Source organism: Rhinopithecus roxellana, chromosome 11 (assembly GCF_007565055.1).
Source record: "Rhinopithecus roxellana isolate Shanxi Qingling chromosome 11, ASM756505v1, whole genome shotgun sequence".
NCBI lineage: Eukaryota > Metazoa > Chordata > Mammalia > Primates > Cercopithecidae > Rhinopithecus > Rhinopithecus roxellana.
In genome coordinates this window covers 3,037,100-3,051,018 of record NC_044559.1, presented here as the reverse complement: position 1 = coordinate 3,051,018, position 13,919 = coordinate 3,037,100, and the positions used below count along the sequence as shown (strand labels likewise).

Genomic DNA, 13,919 nt, shown 5'->3' with positions numbered 1-13,919 from the left:
GTCAATTGGTGCCATATGCCAGGAGCTGCTTAAAATTTGCAGAACTTCACTTTCAAGATGGATGAATGGTGCCACCCACTCACAGGGACCCTTTGAAATGATTCTTTTCCATTAAGTGGGTGACATGTTCCAAGCACATAGAATTGTGTCTAGAGCATACTAAGTGCTTATAGGGAGTCACCTATCGTGACCTTATCAGCATTATTATACATCATTATTACCACAGAAACTGCCTTCTGAGTCCTTGAATCAGAAGCAGGACAAGGCAGTATTCTCTACAACCTAAGTGAGTACCAATGCACTGAGAAAGGACTCCAGATCCTTGTGAATCACAAAGCTGCGCTCTCTGCTGCATCTGCTCCATGATGTTTCTGCATGCATCCTCTGCACAGCATTAGAATAAATGCTGCTCCTTTGTGAGGTATTTGCCAAGCCATCTCCCTGTCCACAGTGGCCCCGTGACCTTTACAATAAATGGTTTACATCACCCAAGAAGCTCATCCTTAGAGCCACAAGAAGCTCCTGCAGCTGCGAGCGAAGCTCTTCCTTTGCATTTCCCTGCTGGCTTCATGAAGTCCACAGCAGAGACTTTGCTAGGCTGGCGTTTTTGTTTGAGCTAACATTTTTGTACACTAGCTGGTGAGATCAGGAGATAATTTAGTGGTGCTCTACAGGGTCGTAGGTTTGTGTCCTAGTAATAATGGCAGGGAGAGGTGACTCCTCAGCATCTGCCCAGCCAGGGGTAAGGCTGTGTTTGAGTGGGAGACCCCACTCCCTGCTCAGCCTCAGTCCATGCTGGAGGCTGCTCCACTAATGGCCGGGTTGTGCTTGCTGGTTAGGAAGAGAGATGACTCATTCACAAAGGCCATGGATGGATGGATGTGGGCTGACCCCTGCTGGCACCTGTCCCTGCTCAGGGGAGCCTGCCTGGCCTGGGTTCTCATCACCACCTGGACACAGCTCTTCCTAGAGAAGGGCAGGGGCTGGAAGCCACCACCCTGATGACCCTTTGTCCCTCTAGCTAGAGTTGCCCTGAGATCTGCCCACTGTAGCATCACTAGTTAGGTGAGCCTGCAAGATTCCTTCCTGGACAAGACCATCTGAGCCAGCTTTTCTGTCACCTGTTATATTAGTTCATTTGTGTTGCTATATAGGAATATCTGAAACTGGGTAATTTATCAAGAAAAGAGGTTTATATTGGCTCATGGTTCTGCAAGCTGTGCAGGAAGCATGGTGCTGGCATCTGCTTCTGGGCCTCTGGTGAGGGCCTCAGAAGCTTCCAATCATGGCAGAAGGCAAAGGAGGGGCCTGCTTATCACCCAGCGAGAGAGGGAGCAACAGAAAGAGGAAGGAGGGGCCAGACTCTTTTAAACAACTAGATCTTGTGTGAATTCATCAGGTGAGAGAACTCATTCATTACAAGGACAGACCAAGCCATTCATGAGGGATCCGCCCCCATGACCCAAACATCTCCCACCAAGCCTACCTCCAACCTGGAAATTACATTTCCACATGAGATTTGAAGGGGACAAACATCCAAGCCATAACCTGGATTCAGAAGGTTTGTAAATGACAGAGGGCTAGTCATTGGTCTAATCATTGGCAGTTTCATCCATGCTCTTAGTCTGGGGGAACCAATTGTGCCTTGTAGAGTTTTTCTGAGAATGAGAAATAAATCTGGTAGAGCTGGGCTGCACTAGCCCATGACCACTGTTCTCTCATCAAATTCCTATGGAAACCCTTAGTGACAGTGACAAAAGGCAAATCTGTGCCTGTCTGTGGAGGACGAAACATTCCCAGAAAGGCCTAGTAAGTGGCCCAAGGTCACAAAGCTGCCAAGTGGCACAACTTGACCTGACACTTAAGCTGTCAGAATCCAGGTGCATGTTCTTTATGCCAGGAACCAACCCCATCTCATAGGCCTACCCTGCCCACTCCCACCCCTGCCTGGAGGGCTGTGGAAGAAGGACACTGGGCCTGAGTGCTGGGGTGCAGTGGGGACATGACAAGGTAGTAATGACTGGGGGGACATGGGAGACAGGTGGCCAGGCAGACCCCATCCCTGAGTCTACTGCCCCCATCCTTACCACCCTGCTTGCTCAGGTGAACGTGGGCAGAGGGAGGGCACAAGCATGCATGTGGGTTAAAATCCAAGCAAGCAACAATGAGAAATGGCTGTGGCACAGCAAACGTCTGTTTAGAGTTCTGGTATTCTTTGAGACTGAAGGTTCACTCAGGAGGAGAATGACCTGACTCTGACATGTGTCCCAGAAAAGCTCCTGAAAGAACTGATTAATCTGACCTTACAACTGATCACAGTAAAGCCTGTTCATTTTGGTGAAGTTTGCATTCACAAATAGATGCCTCTAATGAGAGGCCATTGGACCTCTAGAAGTCAGGGGTCTGCAATGTCTCTGCAGTTATCCTCAGCTTCCATAACTATACCTGCTGCTTCTCCTTCCATTGCCTTGACTTTCTGTCCCATTCATTGCTGCACTATACTTTCCCTCATTGGCAAGTACTTTATTGTCTCAACCCCATAAGCAGAGGTGAAGCAAAAGGCCAGGAGACATCCTGGTTGGGAATTGCCATTGTGGTGCCCCTTTACTCCTCTCCACAACTTTCTTTAACTTGCCCCTGTGGGAAGGAAGGCATCTGGATCCATTGAAGAGGTGTTGCAGAATGGACTGCATCACAGCTCTGTGCAACTGGGGGATTTCATTTTCACTCTGGGTTTTCAGGAATTTTGGAGCAATTTTATATCCTCCAGCTGAGCTGCTCTCAGGGCTGTCCTCCCTGGGAAGGGCACATTTAACCTCACAGATCCTTGAGATGTTTACTCAGGCCCTGCTCTCTGCTCTGCATCCTCAGAGCACTCTGCCCTGGGAAAGGAACAGTCTCCCACTCCTGAAGGTCAGGGCCACCCCTCCAAGAGACTGCAATTTACAACTTCAGGGACAATAAACATTCAAGATGAGATTGATTTTCCTTCCGTTTGAACTTCTCTTAGCAAGTCATGGAATTCCCTTGAGTCTCCAGGTTCTGGCCCGGTCACTTGGCAAGGCCCCTCATTCAGTGACCGCAGCCTCAGAGTCAGCACATGGTCTCTTCTGGAGGCCCTTCCCCTCCCCTGCCTGAGAGTTTCCAACCCAGGCTTCTTGTCCTGACCCTGTGCTTTTTGTCTGTTCCCCCTTAGGATGAAACGGTCAGAAGCCAGAGAAGGGGATTCTTCCTGATCACAGCTTAAGACTCCAGGGCCCCATTTGCCCATGGCAGCAGCACAGAGCAGACAGACAGATGAGGGTGCTGGGACCTAGGAGCTCCTGGCACAACAGGGACAAGAGGAGCTGCCTGGGCTACATAGGCAGAGCACAATTCACGCTAAAGCCAGGCACTAAGTCCAATAGGCATGAAGTTCTAATCGGGAAAATGAATGCAAAGTTGGCCAGGAGCTGACTACCAGGTTTATGGGTCAAGGCCTGGCCCTAGCAGGGTCCTGGGATGGAGGCAGAGTAAATGCAGGCTTTCTAGAGGCAAATCTGTGGGCTGACCCAACAGGAGACTGCTCACAGGGAGAACTGCCACTCGGATACCCAACCAACCTGACAGTGCCCAGCATGACTGGCAGAGAAGGAGGCAGCCTTTGAACAAGATTCTGTGGTCATCTTGACCTCAGTTATCCCAGGGCTGAGGGGAGATCAAACTCTAATGTCCACCAGGCTGGGATGACATCCTTGCTGTACTTCCAGCCTCAGTCAGCCCCAGCTTAGACTGGGGCAACTGTAAGGGAAAAAAAGAGGGGCCCCAGTCACCAGAGGCTGCATGCTAGACACAAAAGGGCAGACAAAAACATCACAGAAAGCAAATCCTGAGCATGTTGGCAGGCTGATCATCCACAGCTCTGACCATCTCCAGCCATTACCCAAGTCTGAAATGCCAGAATCACCCTAGTCTTGGGGACCTTATTGGGACATATGCTTTAAAAAAGAAACAAATGGTTTTATTGAGGCATAGTTGATGTACCATAAAATGTACTGATCACAAGTGCACAATTCAATAGCTTTTAGATTCATGCATCACTACAATACAGTTTTAAAACATTTCTATCACCTCCAAAGGTTCCATCTTGTATATTTATAGTTAATCCCCACTCCCACCCTCAGCTCTAGGAAACCACTAATCCACTTTCTGTCTCCATAAATTTACCTTTTCTAGGCATTTCATAAAAATGGAATCATACATACGTAATTTTTTGCATATGACTTTTTCCGCTTAGTATTGTTGGGGCTCATCCATGCTTTGGTCCATACCCAGTGTGTTCCTTTCTATTACTAAGTGGTACCTCACTGGGTGGATATATTAATTTTGTTTTCCAATTCATGTGTTGATGGATACATCTAGATTGTCTCTGGTTTCTGGTTATCATGAACACAGCAGCTATGAACAGAGGCATATATGTTTTTGTGAGACATATGCTTTCTCTTGGGTAGATTCCTATGAGCAGAATTGCTAGGTCATAGGGTAACTTAAAGGTTTTAAGAAACCACCAAGTTGTTTTCCCAAGTGGTGGCACCATTTTATATTCCCACCAGCAATGTACAAAGATCCAATTTCTCCACATCTTTGCCAGAAATTGGTATTGCCTGTCTTTTGGATTATAGCCATCGTAGTGGGAGTATAGTGATATCACATTGTGGTTTTAATTTGCACTTCCCTAATAAGTAATGACACTGAATATCTTTCATGTACTTGCTCACCATTTGGATATCTTCTATAGGAAAATATCTACTGAAATCTTTTGTGCCCATTTTTAATTGTGTTATCTGTCACCTCATTATTGAGTTGTGAGAGGTCTTTATATATTTTAGGAACAAGTTCTTTATTGGTTTATCTGATTTGCAAGTATGGGGCTTACTTATCTTTTCATTTTCTTAATGGTGTCTTTGGAAATGCAAAGGTTTTTAATTACATCAGTTCTTTCATTTATGGACCCTGTGTTTAGTGTCACTTTGCCCAACCCAAGATCACAAAGATTTTCTCCTGCTTTCTTCTAGAAATGTTGTAATTATAGCTTTTATGCTTAGGTCTAAGATCCATTTTTAGTTAATTTTGGAGGCATTGTGAGGCAAGGGTCTCAGTTCATGTTTCTGTATATGGATACCCATGTGACCCAGCACTGTCTGTCAAAAGGACAAAGCTTTCCCTTTAGAACTGTCCTGCCATCTCTGTCAAAAGTCAGTTGGCCATAAATACGAGGATTTATTTCTGGACTCTCAATTATGCTACATTGATCTATATACTTTATATCAATACTTCAGTGTCTCCAATACTCTACCATTAGAATAAGTTTTGGACAGAAGAACTGTAAGTCCTCCAACTTTGTTATTTTTTTTAATGTACATATATTATCTAGAATCAGTTTGTCACTTTCAACAAAAAACTGTTTCCACATTTAGAGATTTTCCTGCAGTCGTTTTGTTACTATTTTCAAGTTTGATTTCACTGTGCTCAGAGTACACATTCTCTATTATTTCAATTATTTTAAATTTGTTGAGGGTTGTTTTTCAGCCCAGGATATGGTCTATTTTGATGAATGTCCCATGTAGCCTTGAAAAATATGTGTCTTTTTTCTGTTGGTTAGAGTGTTTGATCTGTCTCAATTGGGCACCACTGGTTGATTATGTTGTTTAGATCTTCAATACCCATGCTAATTTTCTATCTACAGCAGGTCAATCAGTAGATAAGGGGAAGGAATTGAAGGCCCTAATTAAAACTATAGATTTAGCTATTTCTTCCCTCTGCTCTTTCAGTTTTTGCTGTTTAAATTTTGCGGTTCTGTTGTTTGATGTGTACTCATGTGGAAACTTGTCTTTCTGATGGATTGAGCCTTTATCATCTAATGTCAGTCTTCGCCTCTAGTAAGGTTTTTTGCCCTGAAGTCCATTTTATCAGCTATAGTATATCCACACCTGATTTATTTTATTGTTTGCATGTTATATCTTTTTCCATCCTTTTACTTTCAATCTACTTATGTCACTGTGTATAAAGTGAATTTCCTATAAAAAGCGTACCAGTTCGGTCATTTTTCTAATCCACCCTGCCTGTCTCTGCAATTTGATTGATGTATTTAGGCCATTTACATTTAAAATAAATCGTATTTCAGCAACTAAGGCTACCATATTATTGTTTGTTTTCTGGTTATTTCCTGTAGTTCTCATTCATCTGTTTCTTTATGTTACTTGCATATATTTTAAGATCTATCTATAGCGATTCTGAGTGTATTGTTTTTACAAAGTTATTTTAGTGATTGCTTTGGGCATTACAATATACATATGTGACTTTACACGGTCTACTGGCACCAACATTCCATTGTTTTGAATGGACTTTTGACTTCTATTTAGGTCATTTTACCTCACTCACTTTTAAACAGTGTTGTCTTGAACATCAGACAATTCTATAATTTTTATTTAAATCCTCAAATGTGATTTTTAAAACTCACAACTATTCATGGAAAGAACAGTCTACCATAGGTACTCCTATTTTTGCTCTTTCCATTATTCCTTCTTCCTTCCTAAGTCTACAGCATTTTTTTCTGTTTCAAGGTTGTATTTTAGTCATTAAAGTAGGTCTGCTAGTGGCAACCTCTTTTAGCTTTCCTTCTTCTGAGAATGTCTTTATTTCCCTTTCATTCCTGGAGGATAGTTTTGCTGGATATAAAATTTGGGGTTGGCAGTTCTTTTACTTCAGTATTTAAAAATGTGCCATTTCCTTCTGCCCTCCATGGATTCACAGCAGAAATGCACTGTCATTCAACTTTGTTTTCTGTTCAATTATCATGTGTTTTCAAGTGGATTTTGTTGAGATTATCATGCCTAACATTCACTCAGTTTCTTAAACCTATAGGGCTTGGTCTTTTGCCAGATTTGGGGCGTTTTCAGGCATTATTTCTCTAATACTTTTTTGGATCTACTCTGTTTATCCTCTTCTTCTGGAACTCTGATGATAGAATGTTGGATCTTTTGTCTTGTAGGTCCTTGAGGTCTGTTCATTTTTTGTTTGTTTTTAGTCTATTTTCTCTGTCGTTCAGATTGGATAAATTCTATTGCTCTGTTCTCCACTTCACAAACTACCCACTGACATCTCCATTCTCCTATTAAGCCCAAACAGTGAGTTTTTCATTTCTGTTTTTGTACTTTTTAGTTCTATAATTTCCATATGTTTGTTTTTTTCTAAAAAAATAACTTCTCTTTACTGGCTGAGATTTTTAATTTTGTCAGTTGTTTTAAGATAATTTGAATTATCATTGAACCTTTTTTTATATAAAAACTGCTTTAAGGCTGCACGTGGTGCCTCATGCCTGCAATCCCAACACTTTTGGAGGCCGAGGTGGGTGGATCACCTGGGGTCAGGAGTTTGAGACCAACCTAGCCAACATGGTGAAACCTCATCTCTACTAAACATACAAAAACATAGCTGGGGATGGTAGTGGGTGCCTGTAATCCTAGTTACTTGAGAGGCTGAGGCAGGAGGATCGTTTGAATCCAGGAGGGTGGCAATGAGCTGAGATCACGCTATTGTACTCCAGCCTGGGCAACAAGAGTGAAACTCCATCTCATAAAAAGAAAAAACACTGCTTTAAAATTTTTGTCAGATAATTCCAACACCTGATTCATCTCAGTGTTGATCTGATCAATTATCTCTTCTCATTCAAGTTGTGATTTTTGTGGTTTTTAAAATGATGGTTGGTTTTTTATAGTATCTTGTCAGAAGGTCCCAGGTCCTATTTAAATCTCTTATTTTTGTAGGCAGTCACCCAGGTTTATCATGTAATCCTGGTCTGCTTCTATGGGCTATAGTTGCAACGGCATTTCCATTTTCAGAGCCTTTACAGTACTATTTTGGTCTGTTTGGTTTATATGGTGCCACTGGGCCCTGTCAGTGCTGCCAGAGGAGACAGAGAGTTTCCTCAGATTTGGAAGCTGGATGTTTTTCAGTAGGGGAGAGAAGCCTCACACCCATGGAGATGAAGAAGCTTCCTTGCTGGGCCACTTTTGTGTCTAGGTGCCTCTTGCTGGCTCTTCCCTGAAGCCTTGGTGTCACCTGGTTGAGGCAGGGAGTCAGCCTGGAAGAAAAAGTGAGCTCTTCCTCTGTTGCTCATTGTGGGGGGAGCTCCTGAGCCATCCTCTTTGTAGCTGATGCTGGGCTCACTTGAGGTTTTCAGGGGAACTCCCCTTCGATCCAGGGGAGGAATGAGCTTACCTGAATGTTTTCTGTTGCTAGATTGGAGTAGGAAAAAAGCAAGTCTGGGTGACCTTCTGCTGTTGGATGGGAAAACATAAGATGTCTTACAGTTGTGTTACTCCTCCAGTCCTGGGATCCCAAACCAGTTTACCTTCTTTTCACCACCTTTCAAAGCCTTCATTTCGTTATCTCTTATGTTATCTCCAAGGTTTGAAGCTTTACTTAGCAAGGAAGAGAAGGAAGAAATTGACCTATGCCATCTTGTCTGGATCAGAAGTTCCAAATTTTTAAACACTTTGAATTGGCAGTATCTCTTACAACTATTATGTTACCTATAAGGTGTGTCTCACCAGCTAAAAGCAGGGTATACAATAAGTCAGCATTGGTGAAGAGAATGGGTGTGTGCGGTCAAAATGTATCAAAGTGGTTCAGACCAAGTGTGAGCCCCTTCCTAAACTGGGGAGCAGCTCTGCAGGACCACACACCAAGCCTCCTCCAGCAAGCCTGCTGGGCCAGCAAAGGCTGCACGCTCTCTGGATCCCTGGGGGTGACAACCAGACTATAGACCTTGGAAACATGCAAATGCATGCAGGATACACATTTGTAGGCATATTTGTGGACAAATATGCAGACCTTTAGGTAAAACTACAAATTTAATAAATTTCTTGGTAATATCAAAAGAAAGTTAAATGGCAAAGAGTTTCATTTGGAAAAAGGAAGGAAATATTCTTACCTGTTCTGAGGGCATTTCACCAAATAATGTCTCACTGTGAAAGGAAAAATAATAGGAGATAGTAAACCAATGCTACTTCAGATACACATGCTCCAGGAATTATCAGGAAATGTAGGGAGCCAGGTGTTGTTCAGGTATTGGTGCTATACCAGCCAACTCTCAAGACTTGCATACTTCTGTTTGGAAGAGCATAGCAGAGCCATAACATGGACACCACAGTGACTGGATATGTCCCAGCCAGGGATCTAGCCAGGCATTAAGCCATACACCCCAGACTTCCTGGGCATTCATTTTGGGTCAAGGCAGGTTGTGTTGGGTTCCTGGAGTGATACAGTCACCCAGCCTCTAAGCTCTGCCTGAGTCATAAGAAAGCCCTCTTGAGGCTACATGGAATACCCTGTCCATTTAGAAGCTCCTTGTTGTAAAATGATTTTGAATTCTCTGATTAATGCTCTCCCAGGACTAAAAAGAGGCCCTCGCGAAAACAGTCTTGGACCAAAACCTCCTTCTACAGTGGGTCCCTTTGAGGAAAACCAAATGATTCTGGCTGCAGAGGAAAAGTAAGAATACCTGGACATATAATCCAGCAAGTGTCCACTCTGAGGTTCACAGCTGAATTTACTTCAAATAGAGGTAAAGCTGAAACAACCAGGGCACCCTTGCATTGTGTGGTAGATTGTTACATCAGTGGACCCAGTGAATCACACCTCCTTGTATGTGTCCACACCCATGTGTACCCCCTCCCAAACTGACTCTGGGCTTGGCCACATGAACTTTCTTTGGTCAAGAGAACATTAGCCAATGTGTCACAATCAGATGTGTAAAAGACACCTGTGCTATGGGGTTTGCCTTCTCTCTCTTGTTGCAGGGAATTCTTCTGCCACCACATGAGGAAGCCTGGCTAGCCTACTGGAAGATGAGTCTACATGGAGCAGACACCAGCTATTCCACCGAAGGCCCAAAACAACCAGGTCCCAGGTGATGCACCAAGAGACTGCATGAATGACTCCGGCTGAGACCAGCAGAAGAAATGCTCAGCTAAGCCCAGCCCAATTTGGCGACCTGTGGAATCGAGAGCAAATAATAGTTGCTTTAAGCTATTACATATGTGTGATCTGTTATGCAGGTTCCAAAGTAAGATGAGAGAATCTCAGCTTCAAATGGAGTTGTACAGGTTTATCTGGTTTAACCTTCTATGAATACCTAAACTCTTTCTGTATTCTATTTACTGAGCACCTACTGTATACTAGATAATCAATAGATGCAACAATAATAACAACCATAGTTAGTATTTATTGAACATTTCATGTGTCCCTGGCACTATTCTAAGTTTATTAGATGGATCAGGGGTCTTCAGTCTATGGTCTGCATACCCTTGGGTACTCTTCAGAAAAACAGTTTTAAGGAATCAGTTGCCACATCCTCACCTCCCATGGTATTCTTTCATAAGAATGTATTCTCTTAGAACATGCCTGAGGTCTGGCTGTATTCATTTCCCTTCCCCACTTTTAACATCACCCTTTTCTATTCATAAAATCAAAGCACACCATCCTGGAGACTTGTCCCAGATTGAAAAGTAAATGAGGCATCAAACAAGAATTGATGTAAAATACTAATATCTGGGTCAAGAAAGCAAATTATTAACTAGGCAACTAAATCTTTCACAAGGGGGGGATGTTTCTAATACTTTGCTTTCAACAAGGATCGAATAACGACCTAATCCAGTTGTCATCTGGTAGAGTATTAAAAATCATTTTGGATGATAAATCATGATGTGACTTTTGACATATACCTTTGAAGCAGTTCTAAAAATTGAGGAGTAAAAGAAAATTTCATTCATTCATTCACACTCTCTTTATATTGAAGTATTTCAGAGCTAACATTTATTAACAAAATTGATAGCAAATTTTATCGCTAAAAAATTCATACAAGGGATACGAAGTAAAAATAAAAATCAATTTCAATAAAAATGCATTCCCAATAAATTTTGCTTCTTATGGTTAATTATGTATCTAAATTTATGATATGTTTATGTCATTTTGATTAATCTTATGCTAATTTTCCAAAGTTCACTAATTGTGCAATATTGATAAGTCAATCTAAAAAATATTTTAACAGACACTTATGAAATGAGGAAATTAAAAAATTATTAATTTAAATTTGTACACACATACTATATTACAGATAAGTATAATAGGGTAATAAATAAAGAACCTTCAAAACAAAAGATGTATTACAGTAGGATGAAATTTTGTGGGGAAGTGTATTGAAGATAAAAATTCAAGGAGAAGAAGGAACAATACAAAATTTCTAACAGTTAAAGCTTGTTTGGGTAGGTCTTTTTTTCTCATGATGGCTTTAAATAAATGAAGACAATCATTAAATTTAAGACATTTAGATGTAAAAGAAAGATGGATCAATCATTTCGTTTTTAAGATGTCAAAGATGGAAATTACATGTTTTGCAACAATTTACATTTATGATGAAAAAGTTTAGATGTCAACAAAAAAATGAGTGCATAGTTTTTGAAATTATTTTAGGAACTATGCAAGCAAAAAAGTTTGAAGACTACAACTCTGTATTCTAATTCAATCTTCACAGTAGCCTTGTCATTATTTCTATCTTACAGCGGAGGACACTGAAGCACAAGAGGTTAATAAACTTGTCCAAAGTCACTCAGGTGATGTTATGGGCTGAATTACGTCTCCTCCACTGAGCCTAACTGAAGCCTAATCCCCAGCACTTCAGAATGTGACTGTATTTGGAGATAGGGTCTTTAAAGAAGTAATTAAGTTAAAATGAGGCCATTAGGCTGGGCCCTTATCTAATTTGACTAGTGTCCTTAAAAGTGAAGGAGATTGCAACAAAGACAGGCACAGAGGGAAGACCATGTGAAGACACAGGGAGAGCAGCAGTCTGTACAGCCCAGGAGGGAGGCTTCAGGAGAAATGAATCCCGCTGACACCTTGATCTCAAGACTTCTGGCCTTCAAAACTGTGAGATAATAAATTTCTGCTGCCAAAGCCACACAGTATGTGGTGCTTTGCTGTGGCAGCCTTAGCAACCTAATACACCTGGGAAGGGCCAAAGTTGGGCAGCCTGACTCCAGAGCCCTCTTGTAACTACAGTCATCCCTTATATCTTTGGGGCATTGATTCCAGAACCTCCCCAGGATACCAAAATCCGAAGATGCTCAAGACCCTTACCCAAAATGGAGTAGTATTTCCATATAACCTACACACATCCTCCTGTATACTTTTAATGATCTCTAGATTACTTATAATACATAATACAAGGTAAATGCTATGTAAACTGTTGTTATACTGTCTTTTTCATCGGTATTATTTGTATTGTTGTATTGTTATTCTTAATTTTTTAATCAAATATTTTTTATTGGAGTTTAGTTGAATCCTCATTGCAGAACCTGTAGATAGGGAGGACCGATTGTATTCGGCACCATTCTCAGAGACACTGGGCAGCTGGCGTGGGGTCCTGCAGGTGGGGAAATAGAGTCTCACAGAAGAAATGGCCAGACCACTGTGCCACAGCTGGAGCCAAGCAGAGACGGGACTGGGACGCAAGATAATCCCATGAGCTGACCAGTGTTTTGGCAAGTCCAGTGCTTGGGGTAGCAAGGTGAGCAGCCTGGAGATCAGGAATGCAGTGAATAGTAGAGCAGCTGCAGCATTCCCCGGAGGCAGGGAGCTGACTAAGAAGGGCGAGGAGCCTGATGACGCCAGACAGTGCCAGGGTACAGGAGATGCACCCCTGCCAGTGCTTGCTGAGGCACCGTTGTGAGGTCTCGGTGGCGTGTATGTGGGGTTGATGGTCCCATTAAGAGGGACTGCCCATAGGACCAAAAGTGATTCTGGACATCAAAGATGAGGTTCACAGGCAACTGAAAAATAGACTTCACCCAGAGTCACCCTTAAATATGCATTGCATAATTAGTGCTATCAATACTTACCTAAGTGTGCCAACCCAACTTAGCCTTCCCCAGAAGCAGAAATCGTAAGAAAAAGATTCAAGTGTCAAGAGTTTATGTGGGAGGCAATCCTAGGAGACCCACTAGAAAGTGGGGGAGACCAAGAAGACAATCAGCTGAAAAAGGGTGCATAATGGAGCCAATACATCCCATGGGATGTGGCCTGGCACCCAGGCACTTGACCTTGAAGCTCCGGCTCCATGCAACCCTCCTGCTCAGAGGTGAACACTCAGGATGTGTTCTCAGATGGTGATTTTAGGATCTTTAGGACTCTGAAGACTCTAAAAGGAACATTTATTTTTGCAACCTCTCCTGATAAGAAGAAGCAGGCCCTGGGGCACTCCCTACCACCCCACCCTTTCTTCTTCTTTTCAATTAGGACAATGCTGCTCACACTCTCACCCCATGGCAAACCTCCCAGATGGCATGTCCAGCCTGAAGGCTCTGTCTTCCCCATCTAGACCTGTCCCTATCACCACTGCCACCCCAAGCTGGATGATTTGAGGTGGAGGCAGTCTTACTCCCATCTTATCAGGCCCTGTAGCAGTGTCAGGACCTCCAAGGCACGGTTGATATTTACCCATCTTACCCCTATGTCCTGGCCACGTCTTCTGACCTCCAGGCTTTGCACAGGCCCTGCAATAGAACCAGCTACTCTGATGTGCTCTTTCCAGCTAGATATTGCTGTGGGTGCTGGAGAGCAGGTACTGGACTCAGCTCTCCTGTCCACATGTGTGTGAGCAGCCTGCATACCTTGATGCCCTCAGCTCCCACACATGCAGCAGGGGTTGGGTCTCCTGCATGTGGTCAGGATGAAGGAAGCCCAACAAACATACAACTGCATAGAGAGCCTGGAAACCATCAACAGAACAAGGGCCTATATCTTCCTCAAACCAAGCACTGTTCTCAGTAGTGTATAGATGTATTACTAATTTTAATTGAGGTGATGCAAAGTTTGTT

The 13,919-nt window shown here is 42.7% G+C and overlaps 1 protein-coding gene across 5 annotated transcripts in view; it reads right to left on the bottom strand.

Moving 5' to 3' along the window:
• The window catches only part of VSTM4 (V-set and transmembrane domain containing 4), a 138,791-nt gene that overhangs the window by 80,664 nt on the left and 44,208 nt on the right, over positions 1-13,919 (bottom strand). For all 5 annotated transcript variants that reach the window (XM_030940070.1, XM_030940069.1, XM_030940066.1 and 2 more), the window contains one exon: positions 8,975-9,008. In XM_030940070.1, coding sequence (XP_030795930.1) covers positions 8,975-9,008 — 34 coding nt within the window. The remainder of the gene's footprint in view (positions 1-8,974; positions 9,009-13,919) is intronic.